This window comes from Brachionichthys hirsutus, chromosome 8 (genome assembly GCF_040956055.1).
Source record: "Brachionichthys hirsutus isolate HB-005 chromosome 8, CSIRO-AGI_Bhir_v1, whole genome shotgun sequence".
In the NCBI taxonomy this organism is placed as follows: Eukaryota; Metazoa; Chordata; class Actinopteri; order Lophiiformes; family Brachionichthyidae; genus Brachionichthys; species Brachionichthys hirsutus.
In genome coordinates, this window is record NC_090904.1 from 3,354,218 (window position 1) to 3,371,519 (window position 17,302).

A 17,302-nucleotide genomic window follows, 5' to 3' on the forward strand; every position below is an offset into this window, starting at 1 on the left:
TGACCATTGTTCACTTGGGCATAATTTATGAATCTTTGTCATCAAAACTTTTTAATTTAATTTTATATGTTGCTTGTTTTCACTATTGGAGGAAGTAACCTCAGCGATCAATTGGCATCATCGTAAGCTGCTTAGTAGTCTTGGATCCACGTTCTTCACATGAGTTCCAAATATGCAACTTTTTGCCATAAGAACGTGTGGACGGGGGGGATCGCTTTCCACTTTGCAGCGAGGTCAACCGGTGCATGTTTTTCAGCTCATTCACTCATTTACTTACCACCACCAACCCTTTCACCCCTTTACACACATTCATGCACACACACAAACTCACACTCATCACCGAGGTTGTAAGAGTTCAGAGCAGGGTGCATAAGGACCCCTCTGAACCCAACGAGCTGGATCCAGTCCAGCGAGTATCTCACCTTAGTTGCACGCTCATAACAGAGCAGAGCCTTTGTACCTTCCTTACCTCACACACACAGAGGGAGAGAGAGAGAGAGAGATATGAAAATTAAACCTTAATATATCGCAGCATTTCAAAAAGGACTGCGCTAACCCTGCCCCTGCTCATACACTAAACGACCCTTTAAAAGTCTTTTGACCGGCTCGATGGCCTTTGGGTTGTCTTTTCTTTTTGACACCAACACACAGCCGTGACAACATTATGTTGTCGCACAATGTGGCAACAACACACTTGAGCAATGAGCACGAAGAAGATGATAGGAAAACATGGAAATGGAGAAAACAAGCAAAGAAGCCCGGTAGTAGATCAAACAGTCACGCAACGCAGTCACCTGAGCACATGTTAAAACGTGAAAGTGCGGTTCTGCTGCATTTCCGAGCTCATTTCACAAGTAGCACATCCCTCAGGCTGTGGAAACAAGTATTCATCTTATTTCTAGCACACACGAACAAAAACACAATGTCCTTTACAGTGCACAAGTGCAATAACAAGATCTACCGGATAGTGTGAGAGGAAGTGAGCAACAAGAACACAACAAACAACAACACACAAAGATGATAATGATGAAATATCAAACAAAAAGGGGCAGAAAAGGGCGAAAAACTAGAAATATTGGCTAACTATTAAAAAGTTTGAACATTTATGTTGTATCACTGTTAACTAAAGTTTAACATTAATTTTCTATTTACTTGAATATTTTGTTATGACATTAAATAAAACCACTGAAACTATTATCAGAGAACAGAAAGGTGGTGATCTTTTCGTTTAAAACTTCACGCGACCCGGAAACGGACAAAGCGGTTCGGAAGATGAAGACGATAACTGTTTGTCCTAGCTCTTGTCGTCCTTTAAATATAATCCGGAAATTGAAATATAACACCCTCCAGTTGCCGATAGCTGCATATGGCTGAAGGACAACAAACCTTTATATCTTGTACTTACTGACAATTTTTTTTTTTTTGACACAAATAGCAATAGTAAGTCAGAGTGAATTGGAAAACTGAAAGGATTATTTTTATTTGGTGGTTGTCATGGCAACCTCATATTTCTGGTGACAGATTCCTAACAGTAAGCAAGTAGGCCTCTGTTGAAGGTTGTTTTCTTTTTCTTTTTTTACTTTAAATATATTCCACAGCCGTTACATCTCTTTGAGGAGTGATCAAACTTGTCCGGTACTGCTTAATTCTACAGCAATAAAAGCCGTTGTAACAACATGTTTCGCTTTATTTGTTGGCCCACATGGGAACTTTTCCCACACACAAAGACTCAAACTCACATTTCCTTTGAAAATAGTTTAGCTTGAACTGCTGGAGTGTCTCAGCATGCTTGTTTTGATAGTTTCCCCCCCCCCCTTTCCGGGTTCCTCACCCTCTGTTTACGACACCATTGAGCCATGCAGTCTTTTTTTTTTTTAATGAAACCTGATATTGTTACTGTACGCTCAAGAATGTTTTTCACCTGGTGAGTGGCAGGTTGTGTTAACATCTCCCTACGTGTTCCTCAAGAGCATCCGATTGAAGCTCCGCTGTTTGACTGCTCTCTCCTTTATGAATGAGCGATAACACATTACACAAATAATGCAAAATAAAAAAAAAAATGAATGCACACCTATTCCTGCGAGTGTGGCTGACAGGATATCAGTGCGTGATGACATCAGCCTGGATCCTTTGTTTATAGTGCTAAGATAACAAGCAGGCTAGTGAGTTGATGGGGCCATTGGGGTACACTTTATCTGAGGGTCAAAACTTTAACAAATTTACCTCTGAGGCTCAAGTATGTATAGTATGTATGTATAGAGGTCAAAGTGCACCAGAGTGCACCAACGATGTAGCCAACGAGTTGATTTGGGGCCGTGCAGAGATTGTGATATAACAATGCAGAATAATCATAATGTGTTAATAATCACTTTAAAATTATATACTTTTCATTGCAATCAGTTTCTGGCTTTTATAACATCATTATAATAAAGGTAAAGATCACAAACTAGACAGGTCAGAGGGAGTGAGGGGGTTAAGTTTCTCCGTGGTGCCATATTGCAAGTGGTCACACACCTGTAATATTTGCAAGCGGTCACACACCTGTAATATTTGCAAGCGGTCACACACCTGTAATATTTGCAAGGGAACTTCTTTTTTTTTCACTAGCAACAACTTTACTTACAAAGTAAATGCAAATGAGTCTTTGTGTATGTGATTTAGTGCCTGTAGTTTTGTGTCCAACTGGGCAATCCTGCCTCAGATCTTGGCCAATACCTCATCAAAGCGGACCATAGTCAGCTGTGTTACGGCTGAAAGAGGTCTGCATTCAGGTACAGCCCCGAGAAGAGTCGATGGTGGATGCTGTGCGCCCAAATCCGATGCCACTCGGCACTTTGTGGGACTTCCTCAACAGGTAAAAGCCAGCTAGAGTGACAATATCAGACATGCTGGGACAAATAAAAAGCTAGATCATTTTCCAAACACGGAATATCCCGAGCAATTGCTGAGATTTGCTTGAATGATGAATCTGTTGAACATGATCACAATAACAAGCGGCATGCAACAAAGCAGCCTGGGAATTGAGGTGACTACGAGCCCTCTGCAGCCTACCTCCACTGGGTGCACCGTTCTAGCCTTGTTAACATCTGCTGCAAGTTCAATGTATTGCAGCTTCTTCCACTCGTAGGGCTCCTCCACTGCAGCCTCCCGGGTAAGCTCAATGGTGTATATACGGGCTTTAGTGAGGCTGACTAAAAGACAAGGTTCACATTTCTTCACAAATGTGAAGGAAACTGTGTGGAAGTGTGATCTTCTTTTTTATTCTTCCTTCTGTGTCTTTCAGGAGATTTCCAGCTCTCCCGGGTGTGGCAAGCCTGATCGAATCCCTTCCTACAACTAAATATTTAGGTATGAGTATGTATTTTTGTGAAATAGTTTTTAGCGCCACACATTCTGTCCGAATCCATATGGCAGAGTATCATGAATTTTGGAGCACATGTAGTTCATCGAGTTCACAGACCCATGTTAACTGTACTCTGTGACCTCATCGTCTCTCTATCTGTACTCAAAAGCAGTTCACCTCAATCACCCCTGCCTCAGCTAACTAACCCCATCAGATTTAGCCTGTATGAACCACTGACACACAAAGTTTGGAAGAACTACATGAGGGGGGAAAGCAAACATTTTACATGCCAACATGCATATGCTTCAGCCCATTTCTGTACGAGAGGAGGGGAGGGTCCTTCTCCGTTCAGGAAATTCTGACCCGTATACTTAGCTGGCCTTCCTGTTCACAGGCAGCCTAAGTGTTTGAAAGAAGGCCAGCAAGTTCAAGCAGATCTCCTTCCGTACAAGCTCAAAATCGAGCCGGGACTCGAACCGGTGGACTTCCCCGTTTCACAGCCCAAGGCCCAAGCCACTGAGCCACTGCCGCCCCCTTGTCTTTTATTAAAGCGTCTTATGTGTGTCCTCAGTGGCTGATGCCGCATTTAACAAATTCAAAGAAATGCTTGCCTGTGGAGCAGCATGGTGGTGCAGTGAGTAGCGCTGTTGCCTTACTTACAGCAAGAAGGTCACAGGTTCAAATCCAACTCGGGGCCTTTCTTTGTGGCTTGTATCTTCTCCCTGTGTCTGCGTGAGTATCCACCCATGACCCGGATTTCAGATAAAGTGGTTAAGAAAATGAATGAATGAATGTTTGCCTGTGCTCTATCCAGAGCCGAACCTCCAGTTTGTTGTATAGGTCGATGCCTCTGATTCAGGGGTAGGGGCATTCTTATCCCAGCACTCTCCCTAAGACCACAAGCTCCAACAATGCACCTTTTTCAACCGGAAATGGTAGTTGCTGGCTGTGGTGTTCACCTCCCAGGTGTAGAAGGGAGCCTGACCAGGCATCGGGGGCCTGGATCAGACTGTCCTTCTGATATCATCCAATGACCAATCCACCTGTTTCCAGCCACCCCTGTTCCTGAGTCAGGCAGTTCCGTCTGTTCAGGCCTGCCTCCGCTGTGTCGAGAAGCCTGGTCTTCCCTTACTAGGACAGCTGCCCACAACCAGCAGACAGCGGACTATCCCCGGACCCATGTGCCCAACTACAAGGTAGGCCAGAAGATCTGGCTGTCGCCGGGAGATCTTCCCTTTTAAGTTGAGTCCCGCCAATTGGCGCCGAGGTGCATTGGCCCCTTTGAGGTAGACTGCATTATCAACCCCAGCGGTGTTAGGCTTAAGCTCCCTCCTTCTCTCACCGCATACCTGGCATTCCATGTGTCTCTTCTTAAGTCGGTCTCCACGAGCCCTCGGAGCGCTCCGACCGAATATGGACACAGACCAACTCGTAACAATTTTCCATTTCCACTATGGATTCCTACTAATCTTATCCTCTTTGACCTCTACGTTATTTTACCAGCAGCATGGTGGTCTCTCCCGGCTCACTTTGCCGTATGAATGTGTGAATGCGGGGCTGTGTTCCTACTTTGCATGTGCCTGAACACCTGTGAATGGTGTAGCCTCTGCTTCACGCACAATCACTGAACTCGGTGACCTGTCAGTCAATTTGGACATGAGTGAGTTGGAGTCATCAGGTTTGCCTGCCCTGTGTGCTGATGACTCCACTGCTGGCTGAGAAGGTCAGCTGTCCCTATCTAGGTTCATCACTTCAGTTCATCAGTTCATCTCTCTGCTACTACAGGGTCCTCATTTGAATGTGATAAACAGAGGAACATTGATTTGTGGGGTAATCAAAGAGCTTTCTAGCAGACAATGGGCTGGGTGTTCAGGGGTCCAGACTCAGGGTTTCAATCTGAGGTATTTGGCCAATGCAGGAGAATTCAGTATAATCAGAATCAGAACACAAAAGAGAGCAATATTCTTAACACAAGAGAGAATCTTAAACATTGTGTAGATTTTCTTTCTGCAGTCATGCAATAATTGTATTTGTTAAATCCAGGAACAGAGCTGTATGACATTATTACGGTAAGGAAATTATTAAGAGCTGAAACGTCAAAAAAAATGCAGTAATTTTAAATATAGATTTTGTTCACCTGCGCAATGCATTTTGTTATGATTTACCTTCTTAACAATCTAAACTTTTTACCATAAATGACTTCATTGGTTTGTACATACCACACCAGCTGAAGTGTGTCAGATAATGGTTGAGTAACGCTGAACAAATAACACATATTACGGTACAAAACTTTTCCATCACTTACGCGCCACAAGGTCGATTGCGTAGTGCTATTTGCCTACAGAGAACATGACAAGAAAACATGTTTTCTTTAGGACTCGGACCGTGCCGTGCCAGCCGTCAGTGACACTGCCAGTGTTGTCTCATGTCCGATATGCCAGTACACCAGGACACGGCGAGGTTGAAGTCCTGAGGTAAAGCTTTGCTCAACATCCCGTTGCTATCACTTTAGGTTGTATCAAGAAAAACACTGAGAGAATGATCACTATCAAATTCTCAAAATCTTATTTAGACCTTTTTATTATTTCAGTTTTGTAGGAAGTGTTCTTTAATGCCATTTTTTCCAAACACCTGCATTATTTTTTAATATTTTTGCAGTGATATAGAGCCTGTTAGATGCTATACTTTCATTTTTAATTTTATTACTAACTAGACCTAGTTGAATCATCTTAAAAATGTCAGAATATAGGAATACATCCTGAAGAGCAAATGTAATAGATTACTTTATACAACACTTCGGCTTGTATGCTGCTCATCTCCTTGTGAGGTATGTTTGGCCACATGCAAAATGCAGGATTTTTTATTTTGAATATATGATAGAATATGATATGACATATGGAAGCACACTTTGCCTTATAACATATCTGATGAAGAGATAAAATAATCGTTAAAGGGACAGTTCAAACTCAAATTAGTACTATTTATTGTTCATCCTTGTAGATTGTTTTTCCTGTTTGATAGATATTAGTAATCAGTCGTGTAAGTGAGTGCCTGAGTGAGTTATTGTATGTGTGTGTGTGCGTGTGATATTGTATGGTGCAGCACAACAAAACTAGAAAAGCACTCAGAGAGCGCAGACCTCCACCGAGCAGCTCATCCCCCTCCTAATTAGATTTACACCATCCACATGGTGATCTGGATCATTATCAAAAGGTTATAAATTGTTCTTGGTGTCTTTATACACCAACCATGAAACGTAAAAGTGACTTGATGTGTATTTGTAACTAATTTTTGAATCCATAAATGGGGTTTTCAATGATTAAATATTTTTACTGACTCCATTCTGGATCCGATCCGGATGACATCTGCTGGTGAGATAGAGACCCCCACCCTACATGACTGTGTCAAATTCCATAAACATCGGTCAATAATCAACCGAGATATTGAGGAACACATTTTGAAACTTAAAGGAGCTCTGGAACACAGGGCTCATGTGTTACCAGTTCTGCCGATGAGCACAGGCGTTGCCGCTTCACCTGCAACTGTCTGCCACGCCCACATCCAGTGCAGCAGAAGAAGCAGGCAGGGCAGAAAGGGTTCATTTGATGCCACCTCACTCGCAGGATCTTTCTTTTCTCCTGAGGGATATTGGTTATTAACGGAATCCTGCATGAGTGAGCTGGAAAGTTATAGTTGGTCTTTTTAGCTGGTAAATTTCATTCTGCACAGTGACAAGGAAAGAAAGTACAATGTGAACCGCAAGATGTTTGGCATTTAAAAATATCACAAGGGAATTCCCTTAATTCCCATTATATTAAAGAGAGAGTTGATATATTCTGCAATCCAAAATGTGTCTGTAAATTCACAATCAAGTGGGTTTTTTTCATCAAGGTTTGAAGCTTCACCTCTCACCCATGAGTCTTCCTGATTGGGAGTTTCAGATATTTCAGTTCCTGTTAGAGTCATTAAGGTAACACAATTGCCATCATTGACCCGCCCAGCATTATTATAGGTTCTTATGGTCAGTCAGTCAACCAAAGATGTGTTTGCCTACTGGAGCATCATTCGATTCATTAGCATCAATATTTATTTGTTTCTTTGATTCAACATGTGAATTATCCAAGGAAAGGTGCAGCTACTCCATTGGACACGGAGGGGCCCCCACCTCTGCTTTGAGACATTCAATAAACGGCTTCCTTTAGTCCCCTCCCAAACCCTCTGACCTTTCTGTCCAGCATGTGGACATTGATTCTTCAAAGGAGTCTCCTTTTCCCTTTAGATGCAGGTGGACTGCTGAGTCCCGACCTAAACAATGACTCTCCTCTGTTGAGTCATGTGCTTCCCCCCCCCCCCCCCCCCCCCCCATAGATGCGTCAGTGCACTCCTATGTGCATTGGTCAGTCACACACAAGTATACAATAGAATATGGTAAATAAAGCTGCTTCCAGCAGGTTAGTTTAGCTTAGACTAAAGACTGTGGTTTTAAGCACGGCAACCGTCACTTCAGATCCTTCATATTTTGCTTAACATCTGAAGGAGGTCATTTTGCCTGAACAAGAAAATGTCTCTCTCAAACTTAGAATTTATTCCCATTGTTGAGACATTTTTTTTGTGACATTAAAAGGCCCACGCTTCCGTTCATGATGATGCGACAGGCTCCAAAGAATATGATGCTGTCTGCCAGTGCTCATATGAATCTGATAAATGGATAAATGCACATGCTTTGGTACGCACGTGACTGGCGTGTTTTTCTCTCTCTTGTTTGTGTGCGCTGATTGATGTGTGTTACACCTGGGACTCTGTGTCACTCCCCAATATGCAGTCAAGGTCCAAGGTTGTTGTGATGCCACAGCAGGGCTCCTCAGCGTGTGTGTGTGTGAGAGAGAGAGAGAACAAGTCAGTTTTATGTAAAGACAAACTTCTCAAAAGGAAATTTCACAACTTTTTATACTAACATTTTTATTTTCTTTAGGACGTTTTGATAAACAATCACGATTTGATCGTATTTAAAAGGCATGCGAGCGATTATATCCACACACACACACACACAGAGAGAGAGAGAGAGAGAGAGAGAGAGGCACACACACACACACACACTGCAATTTATCAAATATTTGCCCACGCTGCTGAAGTGTGGGAGTAGTATTTGCTCTGCCAAAGTTTCGGTGTTTCCAATCGCGGGTCGCTCTGAAACACGGTTCAAGCGAACCGCGTCACCTCTGTGTTGCCTGCGTGTTTATTTTATAAAAAGGGGGGGGGGGGGGGGCTCTTCCTCGGTCTTTCTGGGGTCATGCTATGATCCTCCCGACGTGGATCCATAAATGAATGGTGGGCTCGACGGACACACCATGCAGTACCGGCCCCTGATTGGTTCGGGCGCACAGCAGGGATAAACAGTGTCCAGGTATATATATCGGTGTGAAGGTGTGACAGTTCCAGGAAACGAGAAACTAACAAGATAAGAAGACCTGCTGTTATATCCGCAGGTTATTCTCCGCTAAAGAAAACTCCAATTGAATTCATTGAAGGATGAGAGCGCAGATCCGAAAGGTTCCGCAGATCGCTGAGCTGCTGAAGAAGCGGCCTGTCGGGCTGCAGCACGTCAAGCCAACATCCTCAGTGTGCGTCCTGGAGGAGAAGGATGCTGCGGAGGCTGCGCGCTGCCCGCACGCCGCCTCCAGAGCGCACAGTCTGGACGCGATCCCGGGACCCACCAAATGGCCTTTCTTAGGCAGTCCGTTTGAAATTCTCCGGAAAGGGGGCCTGAAAAAGCAGCACGAGATTTTGGTAGAGTTCATAGACATTTGTTTAGTTTATATTTAAAGGAATTATATCCTGCTTTCAACTTTAATCGCATAAAGCATGGCTGTAATGTAATGAGATTTCTCTCACTATTTGCTGTCTTTTTATTTGTTGTTGTTTTTTTCTCTAGGTTGAGTATCATAAGAAATTTGGCAAGATGTTCCGCTTTAAACTTGGCTCTTTTGATTCGGTGCACATCGGCGCGCCTTGCTTACTGGAGGCGCTCTACAGGAAGGAGGGAACTTTCCCTCAGAGACTGGAGATCAAGCCCTGGACCGCATACAGAGACCTGAGAAACGAGGCGTACGGACTCCTCATTCTGTAAGTGGATCCTCCAGTTCTCCATCGTCACACTCGGACGCCGCGCATGGCGCGCACAGAAGCGTGCGTCAATCTGACTTGTTGCTTTGCAGAGAGGGGGAAGACTGGCAGAGAGTGAGGAGAGCTTTTCAGCAGAAGCTCATGAAGCCGACGGAGGTGGTGAAACTGGATCGCAAAATAAATGAGGTAACGCGTCAATGAATATGTGAGCATGTGTGTCTGTTTTAATCTGAGGTCATTGGCTGATGGATTGTCTACGTCATTGGCTGATGGATTGTCCACGTCATTGCAGGTGTTGGTAGACTTCGTGGACAGAATTGGGAAAATTCACGTTGATGGAAAAATTGATGACTTATACTTCCAACTGAATAAATGGTCGTTTGAAAGTGAGTTTATTTCTTTTTTTCCTGTTATTTATTAGGACTGCTGGTAAAGATGCTTCTAATTACCTCCGCCGAGCTGCAGCGGAGTGTTTGTGTGTAAATGTTGCAGTCAATGGAGCTTCAAAATGTGTCCATCAATATCTCGGATAATTATTGACCGATGTTTATGGAATTTGACATAGTCATGTAGGGTGGGGGCCTCTTTCTCACCACCGAATTTCATTTGGATCAGATCCAGAATGGAGTCAGTTTCAATAAAATGTTAACATTGAAAACCCCATTTAAGGATTTAAAAAAAATCTGTTACAAATACACAGGAACTCCGAGTCACTTTTACTTTTCATGGTTGGTGTATAAAGACACCAAGAACAATTTAGAACCTTTTAATGATGATCCAGATCACCATGTGAATGGTGTAACTCCAGTTAGGAGGGGGATGAGCTGCTTGGTGGAGGTCTGCGCTCTCTGAGTGCTTAATCTGTTGATCATTTCCCATTTATGATCTGTTGGAAAAACAAACCAAAAGCAACTAAAATAGCAAATCACAGTCAAAATGTGAGACAAATAGAAAAATATGGTCACACAACAAGCTGGAGTGAGGAAATGTTTGGCATTGCTGCTTGAAAATGAAACAAAAATGGATTTTCTCTTTGATCAGCTACATTCAGCTGTACAATAAATCAATCAACACAAGGCTAATAGAAACTGCCAGGGATCGTTTCCATATAACGTGGAATTGGATTTGTTCCCTAATAAATGTCTTATTTAATATTATTATTCTGTGCCATTCAGCCATTTGCCTCATCCTCTATGGCGTGAGATTTGGTCTTCTGCAAGAGAAGGTCAACGAGGAAGCCATGAACTTCATCACAGCTGTGAAAAAAGTGAGTGGGCCTCCACACATGCTTGTTTTACAGGCGTGGCAGCAGAGAGCGCTGTCGCGGAGTGACCTGACAGTGATCTGAGCGAGAGTGGAGTGATCTGTGAGACTGAATCATTAGAACAAGCCGAGTTCAGCAGGTTCATCGGCTGAACTGCAGCCTGGATGCAGCAGTTCCGTATCAGATGAACTCCCCTTGTTTTTAAATGGGATTTACTGGAACAAACCCCTATCATCTGCTGTCAGGAGATAAGTGCAGCATGACAAAGGTCGCACAGGGCAGTCGGGCCAGAAGGAGATAAAAACAAAAACAGAAGAGCCTTGATAGTGATTGCCTCAAAGATCTTCAGTGATGATCATTAGTTTAAATGTCTTTTTAAACCTTTGGTTTACGCTGTTTTTCTTCCTTCTGTAGATGATGAGCACCTTTGGCACGATGATGGTCACACCAGTGGCGCTCCATAAGAGTCTCAACACCAAAATATGGCAGAACCACACTGCAGCATGGGACCGCATTTTCAGCACAGGTAAAAAAATACCCAAAAAGGACAAATTCACAAAATACAAGCACAGAAATACATTATTTGAGTCAGCTGGCATTTTCTCCATGTCCCTGACACAAACTATAGTTTCAACTCATCTCCAGTCAGCGGATAGCTAGAGAGGAATAGAGGGTGGGGGGGCATTTGAACCGGGTGCCTCTTGTGTTTTATTCTGTACCATGGCACACAGAGTAAATGACCTAAGAGGGACCACAAGAGGGAGAAGGTAGCCAAATATTTGTAGTAGCAGGAGGTTGGAGGGGGCACAGAGGGAGAGAATGCTTGTGGCTGTGATGTGTGTCTAGATGTAGCATGTATTTTACAAACGTTTTGCCTCAATCACAATAAGGTGAAAACACCTGAAAGAAGTGGTTTTATGTGCTGAGAGTATTTCGGACAATAAGCACACATTGTTTTATTTTTAATTCCTTTAGGGTAGCTGTAGTAGTAGTAGTAGTAGCTGATACGTAAATCAAGCACGACACAGGAAAAGACCACAAAAATGACATTTGATAATGATATAAATGAAAACAGATTGCAAAAAGCAAATTAGGTCTTGCATATTTCTTACATCAAATGAGTTGATCTAATGTCCCATGAAGCTGTTCCTATTGGACGAAGACTGAATGTGTCTTCGCTGATCTTATTCACAGTCAGGACCTGAATGTTATTTTTTTTTGCAGTGGTTTAAAACAGATCAAATAAATGAATCCTCACCTTGGAAAATACTTTTATTTTTATTTTTTACTTTATAATGAATCAATCATCACACTTGTTGCATATTAATATTTCACAAATCAATATCGGATGAATATATTAAGCTCATTGTGCCAAATGCAGTTTTCATGTAAACATCAAAAGCTCTGTAAATCTGCACTTTACTATGTGAGATCTGGGAGACCAGGAACATGAAAAACAGAAATTAGTTGAGAGGAATGATCAATGCTGCTGAGGTGCTTAAAACTCAAGATGTTTACAACTTTTCTGCATCGTGTTTCCTCAGCTAAAGTCTACATAGACAAGAAGCTGCAGACAAAAGGCATCAGAGCTCCTGATGACTTAATCGGTGACATCTTAGACCACAGCAGTCTCTCTAAGAAGGAGCTGTACGCTGCCATCGCTGAGCTACAGATTGGAGGCGTCGAGACGGTGAGCGATATTTTATGCTGCAGAGATGCATATTTTGTTTACTGGAATGGTTTTTTTTTGGGGGGGGGGGGTCTACACCATCTCCCGTTTTAGGGTTATTTGCTAGACCGGGAGTCGCCGCTGGTTGTTTGGAAATCTCAATGTGATGACAAAACTGCAAGCGCAGCCACAACCTGACACTTGTTACTTTTCTCTTTTTATACGCCTTTAATGAATGAGCTAGAACATGCCAGCCATGAAATGAAACCCCTTGTATAACAGCAACTTCTCTTTCTGTCTTTCTTTTAAACAGGTCTAAAAAAGATGATAAGATGTTTTAATTACTGGTACTTTATTTCATTCTAAGGCTAGCTAGTCTGTCAAAATCGTCCTTTTAATTTGTGTCTGTTTATATACCCTCTTTTGTACACTCTTAGTACTGTATGAGAACATCTCATCTGTAGCACACTGCCATTTAGCTATGAGAGCATTAGACCTTCAAGTTGTTTTACCATTTGGCTATTTACATTTATGTATAGGCAAAGAAAAAAAAAACTATGTCCAACCTCTCAAACAAACAGGTGCTGCAGCTACATTGCTTAAAAGTGGAAAATCAGGGTCTGAATGTGACTGAGAAGCCTTTGAGGAAGCCCACAGAGGATTGCACTAGTAGCCGCCTCATTAAGTGACACACGTCTCCTCTCTTTCTCCCTCTGTCTCTCGCTGTGCTTATGTTTCTCAGACTGCCAACAGTATGCTGTGGGTTATATTCAACCTGTCTCGTAACCCCGCCGCCCAGAGCAAGCTGCTAGACGAGATCAGAGCAGTGATTGCTCCCGGCCAGGCCCCTTGTGGCGAGCACATCAAGAGCATGCCCTATCTGAAAGCCTGCCTAAAGGAGTCTATGAGGTAAAGTACAATAGGATCAGAGACACACAGCTCCTGTCTGCTCCTACAGTCCGATACTGTACACTACAATAGGATCGGAGACGTACAGCTCCCGTCTGCTCCTACAGTCCGATACTGGACATTACAATAGGATCGGAGACGCACAGCTCCCATCTGCTCCTACAGTCCGATACTGTATAGTGAAATAGGATCAGAGACACACAGCTCCTGTCTGCTCCTACAGTCCGATACTGTATAGTGAAATAGGATCGGAGACACACAGCTCCTGTCTGCTCCTACAGTCCGATACTGTATAGTGAAATAGGATCGGAGACACACAGCTCCTGTCTGCTCCTACAGTCCGATACTGTATAGTGAAATAGGATCAGAGACACACAGCTCCTGTCTGCTCCTACAGTCCGATACTGGACACTACAATAGGATCGGAGACGCACAGCTCCCGTCTGCTCCTTTTTAGCTCCCGTTAAACGTCTTAAATACATGTGTCAGTCTATACAGTAGTATCACCGAGGCCATATTATATCCCCTTACTGTTCCTTTGTTTCTCACAGGTTATCACCGTCAGTCCCATTCACCAGCAGAACCCTGGACAAAGACATTGTTTTGGGAGATTATGCCATTCCCAAAGGAGTAAGTGGCTTTGTACTCCTTACATGAGCAGATTATATTCCTGTGCTAATTTACTTTTGATTGAATTTACTTTTGACTGATTTCTGAATGAAGTGTGCTTTAACAATCAAATCGCACAATGTACAAAGTCAAAGTGAAGCAGCGCTAATGCAGTGACATGTGGTATTCACCATATTATATGGACGGATCAGATTTACAGGCAAAACTAAACAGCCTTGTGAATGTTCAGTGGTTTTCTGTCAACCGAAAAAACAACAACAATGCTTATTATTTCATTTGCAGACTGTTTTAATGATAAACAGCCACGCTCTGGGCGCAAACGAGGAGTACTTCAAAGATGGCAAGAAATTTAAACCTGAACGCTGGCTGCGAGAGAATTGCACCATCAACCCCTTTTCCCATGTTCCCTTTGGCATCGGGAAGAGGATGTGCATCGGGCGACGGCTGGCGGAGCTGCAGCTCCAGCTAGCCATGTGTTGGGTAAGACTAACGACCAGTCAAAAACCTGCTGATTCAGTTTCAGCTTTCTCTTGAAGCTTTCCCTGACAGATCCGTTCTCTCTTTCAGTTGGTCAGAGACTATGAGATTGTGGCTACAGATAATCAGCCACTCGATGTGATCCACTCAGGACTTCTGGTTCCTAGCAGAGAGCTACCAGTTGCCTTCATCAGGAGATGAGGTGAGATTCGTAAATTTAGAACAGATTATATCTATTTTGTTTAATGCATTGGAAAACAAAACTTTTGAAACCACTGGTTGTTGACACCGGAGGGGACTCCAGTTCAGACAGAGCCCCTCATGACATGGCAAATTAATTCAATTAATCTGATGTCAAACTAGAAAAGCACTCGGAAAGCGCAGATCCAGAATCCAGGATCTCTTCTGTATCATTGCCAGAATTGAATAATCTGTTCCTATTAACATTCCCAACATTCCCTGAAAATTCCATCAAGATACGTCTGCAACCTTTTGAGTTATGTTGTTGAAAGGCAGACAGGCAGACAGGCAGACAGACAGACGTATAAATGCCAGTAAAAACGTAGTCTCCTTGCCGGAGGTAATTATACCCAGTGTGATAGTTTATGAGCTCCCATCAGTCTCTGTCCCGTTTCCTTTATATTCTGTAAATCAATGTATCGCTGAAAGTATCAAACTATTGCCTCGTGTTTTGTGTTTCTTGCAGAAGCACATGAGTACTAATTCACAATTGATCTCTTCTTTAAATGAAAGGCTCCACATTCAACTCCTCTGGGTGGAGCGACAGAAAGAGGATACCTCTATTTCCGCCGGATGGTCCAGTGACTGCCGGCATTGCTGCTATGTAAATAGAAGCGACAGAAATTATGACCTATATACGTGTAATCATGCCATACATACCTCGGATTTATTTACAACTATTACCTATTAATGACTGACCAAAATACCAGTTGTTATGTACAAATTGAATATTGTACTGAGGCAGCTGTTCTTAAATCTAAATGTAAGATTCTGCTCTATGTTTTGCTTTTATTTGACAAACACACACACATGCACACACACATACTCACAAACGTCACACATATTTATGTAAATAGTGCAATATTGTAATATTCTGCATTGTTTTATTTAGATACATATTTTATTCAGTGAAATTAATACATTAATAAATGTATGAAAACATGCCTGTGTTTATTCCCATTTTTGCCAAAACTGGGCCTTTATGGGATTTGGAGTTTATACATCTGCAATTATCGAAAAGCTTTCCCAGCTCATTTTGTTCTCAGCCAGGATGTTTTTCTTTTCTTTGTCAAGTAAGCTTTGTTCTCTTCAGGATTTAACTTAACTGAACTTCAAATCTTTATAGCTAATCCGTTCATTTTAACAAACAAAAAAAGAAATTTTGAATTATTATTTTCAGATGAAAAAGCACTCTACTCAGTATAGTGACTGTGAAGAAACATTAAGTGATTTCTTCTCATGACTCCGAACGAGTCTTGACTTAAAACACAGTTGCTAGAATAAATGTTGGTTTTGTGCGTCCCGATTCCCTACAAACCAGACTTGGCTCTGCTTTTATGTCCCTTCTGGTGCCACAGACATGATTTAAAGTCATTGAAGTGATGTTATTATTATATTCTATCCTATTACAATCAGTTCGTGTGTATTTGAAGGTGCTCAGGTGAGACATATGAAACACACAAAACTTTCTGGAAACAAACTGTTGTCGTTGTTGTTGTGGCACTTGTATTGGTACTTAATATACTATATATGTGTATTATGTTATGAATATATAATATAATATATGTTACGTGTTACGGGCTGGACGTCCAATAACTACTAAACCAAAAATCGACCGGCAAAACAATCAGGGTGGCAAAGCACTGAGGAGGCATGAAAGACAAATGCATAATCTGGTAAGTGATGAACAGGTGAGCAGCAATTTAACAATCATTATTAATTCGACAATCATTATTATTTTTCTTCATTTAATTTGAAACATCTCAAAGGCAGACAAGCTCCAAGATTCTCAATCTCTTTTATCAACACTTGTGAAATGGCATCCTATCAAGGCACTTCTATTAGAGCTAGATGAAAGCCTGACCTGTCATTGCAAAAAGGAAATCTGGAGATGCCCTATTCTTAGTTCAAAACCACACCTCAGGTGATTTTCATTATGAATCATTTCATTAACTGCATATTTACATTTGAGATCTATTGGAGAAGTAGATTTAATTTCATTTTAAAGGTTGACATGATCAAGCCATGACAATAAATGAGTTTTGTTTTCAGAAAGCATAAATTGTGATTTTCATATTCATCCAGTTTAGCTGGAAATTGTCCCAACACTTCCATCAAGTGGCCAAAAGCTGCATGCACAATACACGATATGTACGAGTTACTAGCTCGATTTCATCATTACTGTCCAAATAATTATTACATGTTGTGTTTGTTGTAGATAAAACATTGCATTCATTTGAGTGTTTAATATTTGCCCATAATTAACAAACATACATACATTCAAATATGGAATGTGTTTGATGTTTGTCATTGTTGCATATTATATTATATTATATTACAGATAGGTATTATTTTACTATCAAGCATGTGTTATATGGTTTAGGGTTACTTTAAAAAGATCAGGCATACAGGATGTTTGTCTTGGTAAAGGAAAGAAACTACGCAGCTAAAGAAAGAGACACTAACACAATTAATAATGAATACAAACTAATACAACTGGAAACAACAAGGACTCAATGTTCCACTTCTTGACATGAATGTATTACAACAAATGGCAGAAAATCTATTTTGCTTTTGTTTTTAATAACTGCCTTGTTATACTGGCTCTACTTGCAGAGGAAATGAGGCACACACACAAACACACACA

The 17,302-nt window shown here is 41.9% G+C and overlaps 1 protein-coding gene across 1 annotated transcript; it reads left to right on the forward strand.

The window, feature by feature from the left end:
• The first annotated feature begins 8,872 nt into the window (after nucleotides 1-8,872).
• Nucleotides 8,873-14,616, forward strand: cyp24a1 (cytochrome P450, family 24, subfamily A, polypeptide 1). Its single transcript, XM_068742730.1, has 11 exons — nucleotides 8,873-9,130; nucleotides 9,276-9,466; nucleotides 9,559-9,652; nucleotides 9,759-9,852; nucleotides 10,642-10,733; nucleotides 11,145-11,256; nucleotides 12,275-12,420; nucleotides 13,142-13,308; nucleotides 13,860-13,938; nucleotides 14,221-14,418; nucleotides 14,506-14,616. The coding sequence occupies exons 1-11, from the start codon at nucleotides 8,873-8,875 to the stop codon at nucleotides 14,614-14,616; spliced, it is 1,542 nt and encodes a 513-aa protein (XP_068598831.1).
• The last annotated feature ends 2,686 nt before the right edge of the window (nucleotides 14,617-17,302 follow it).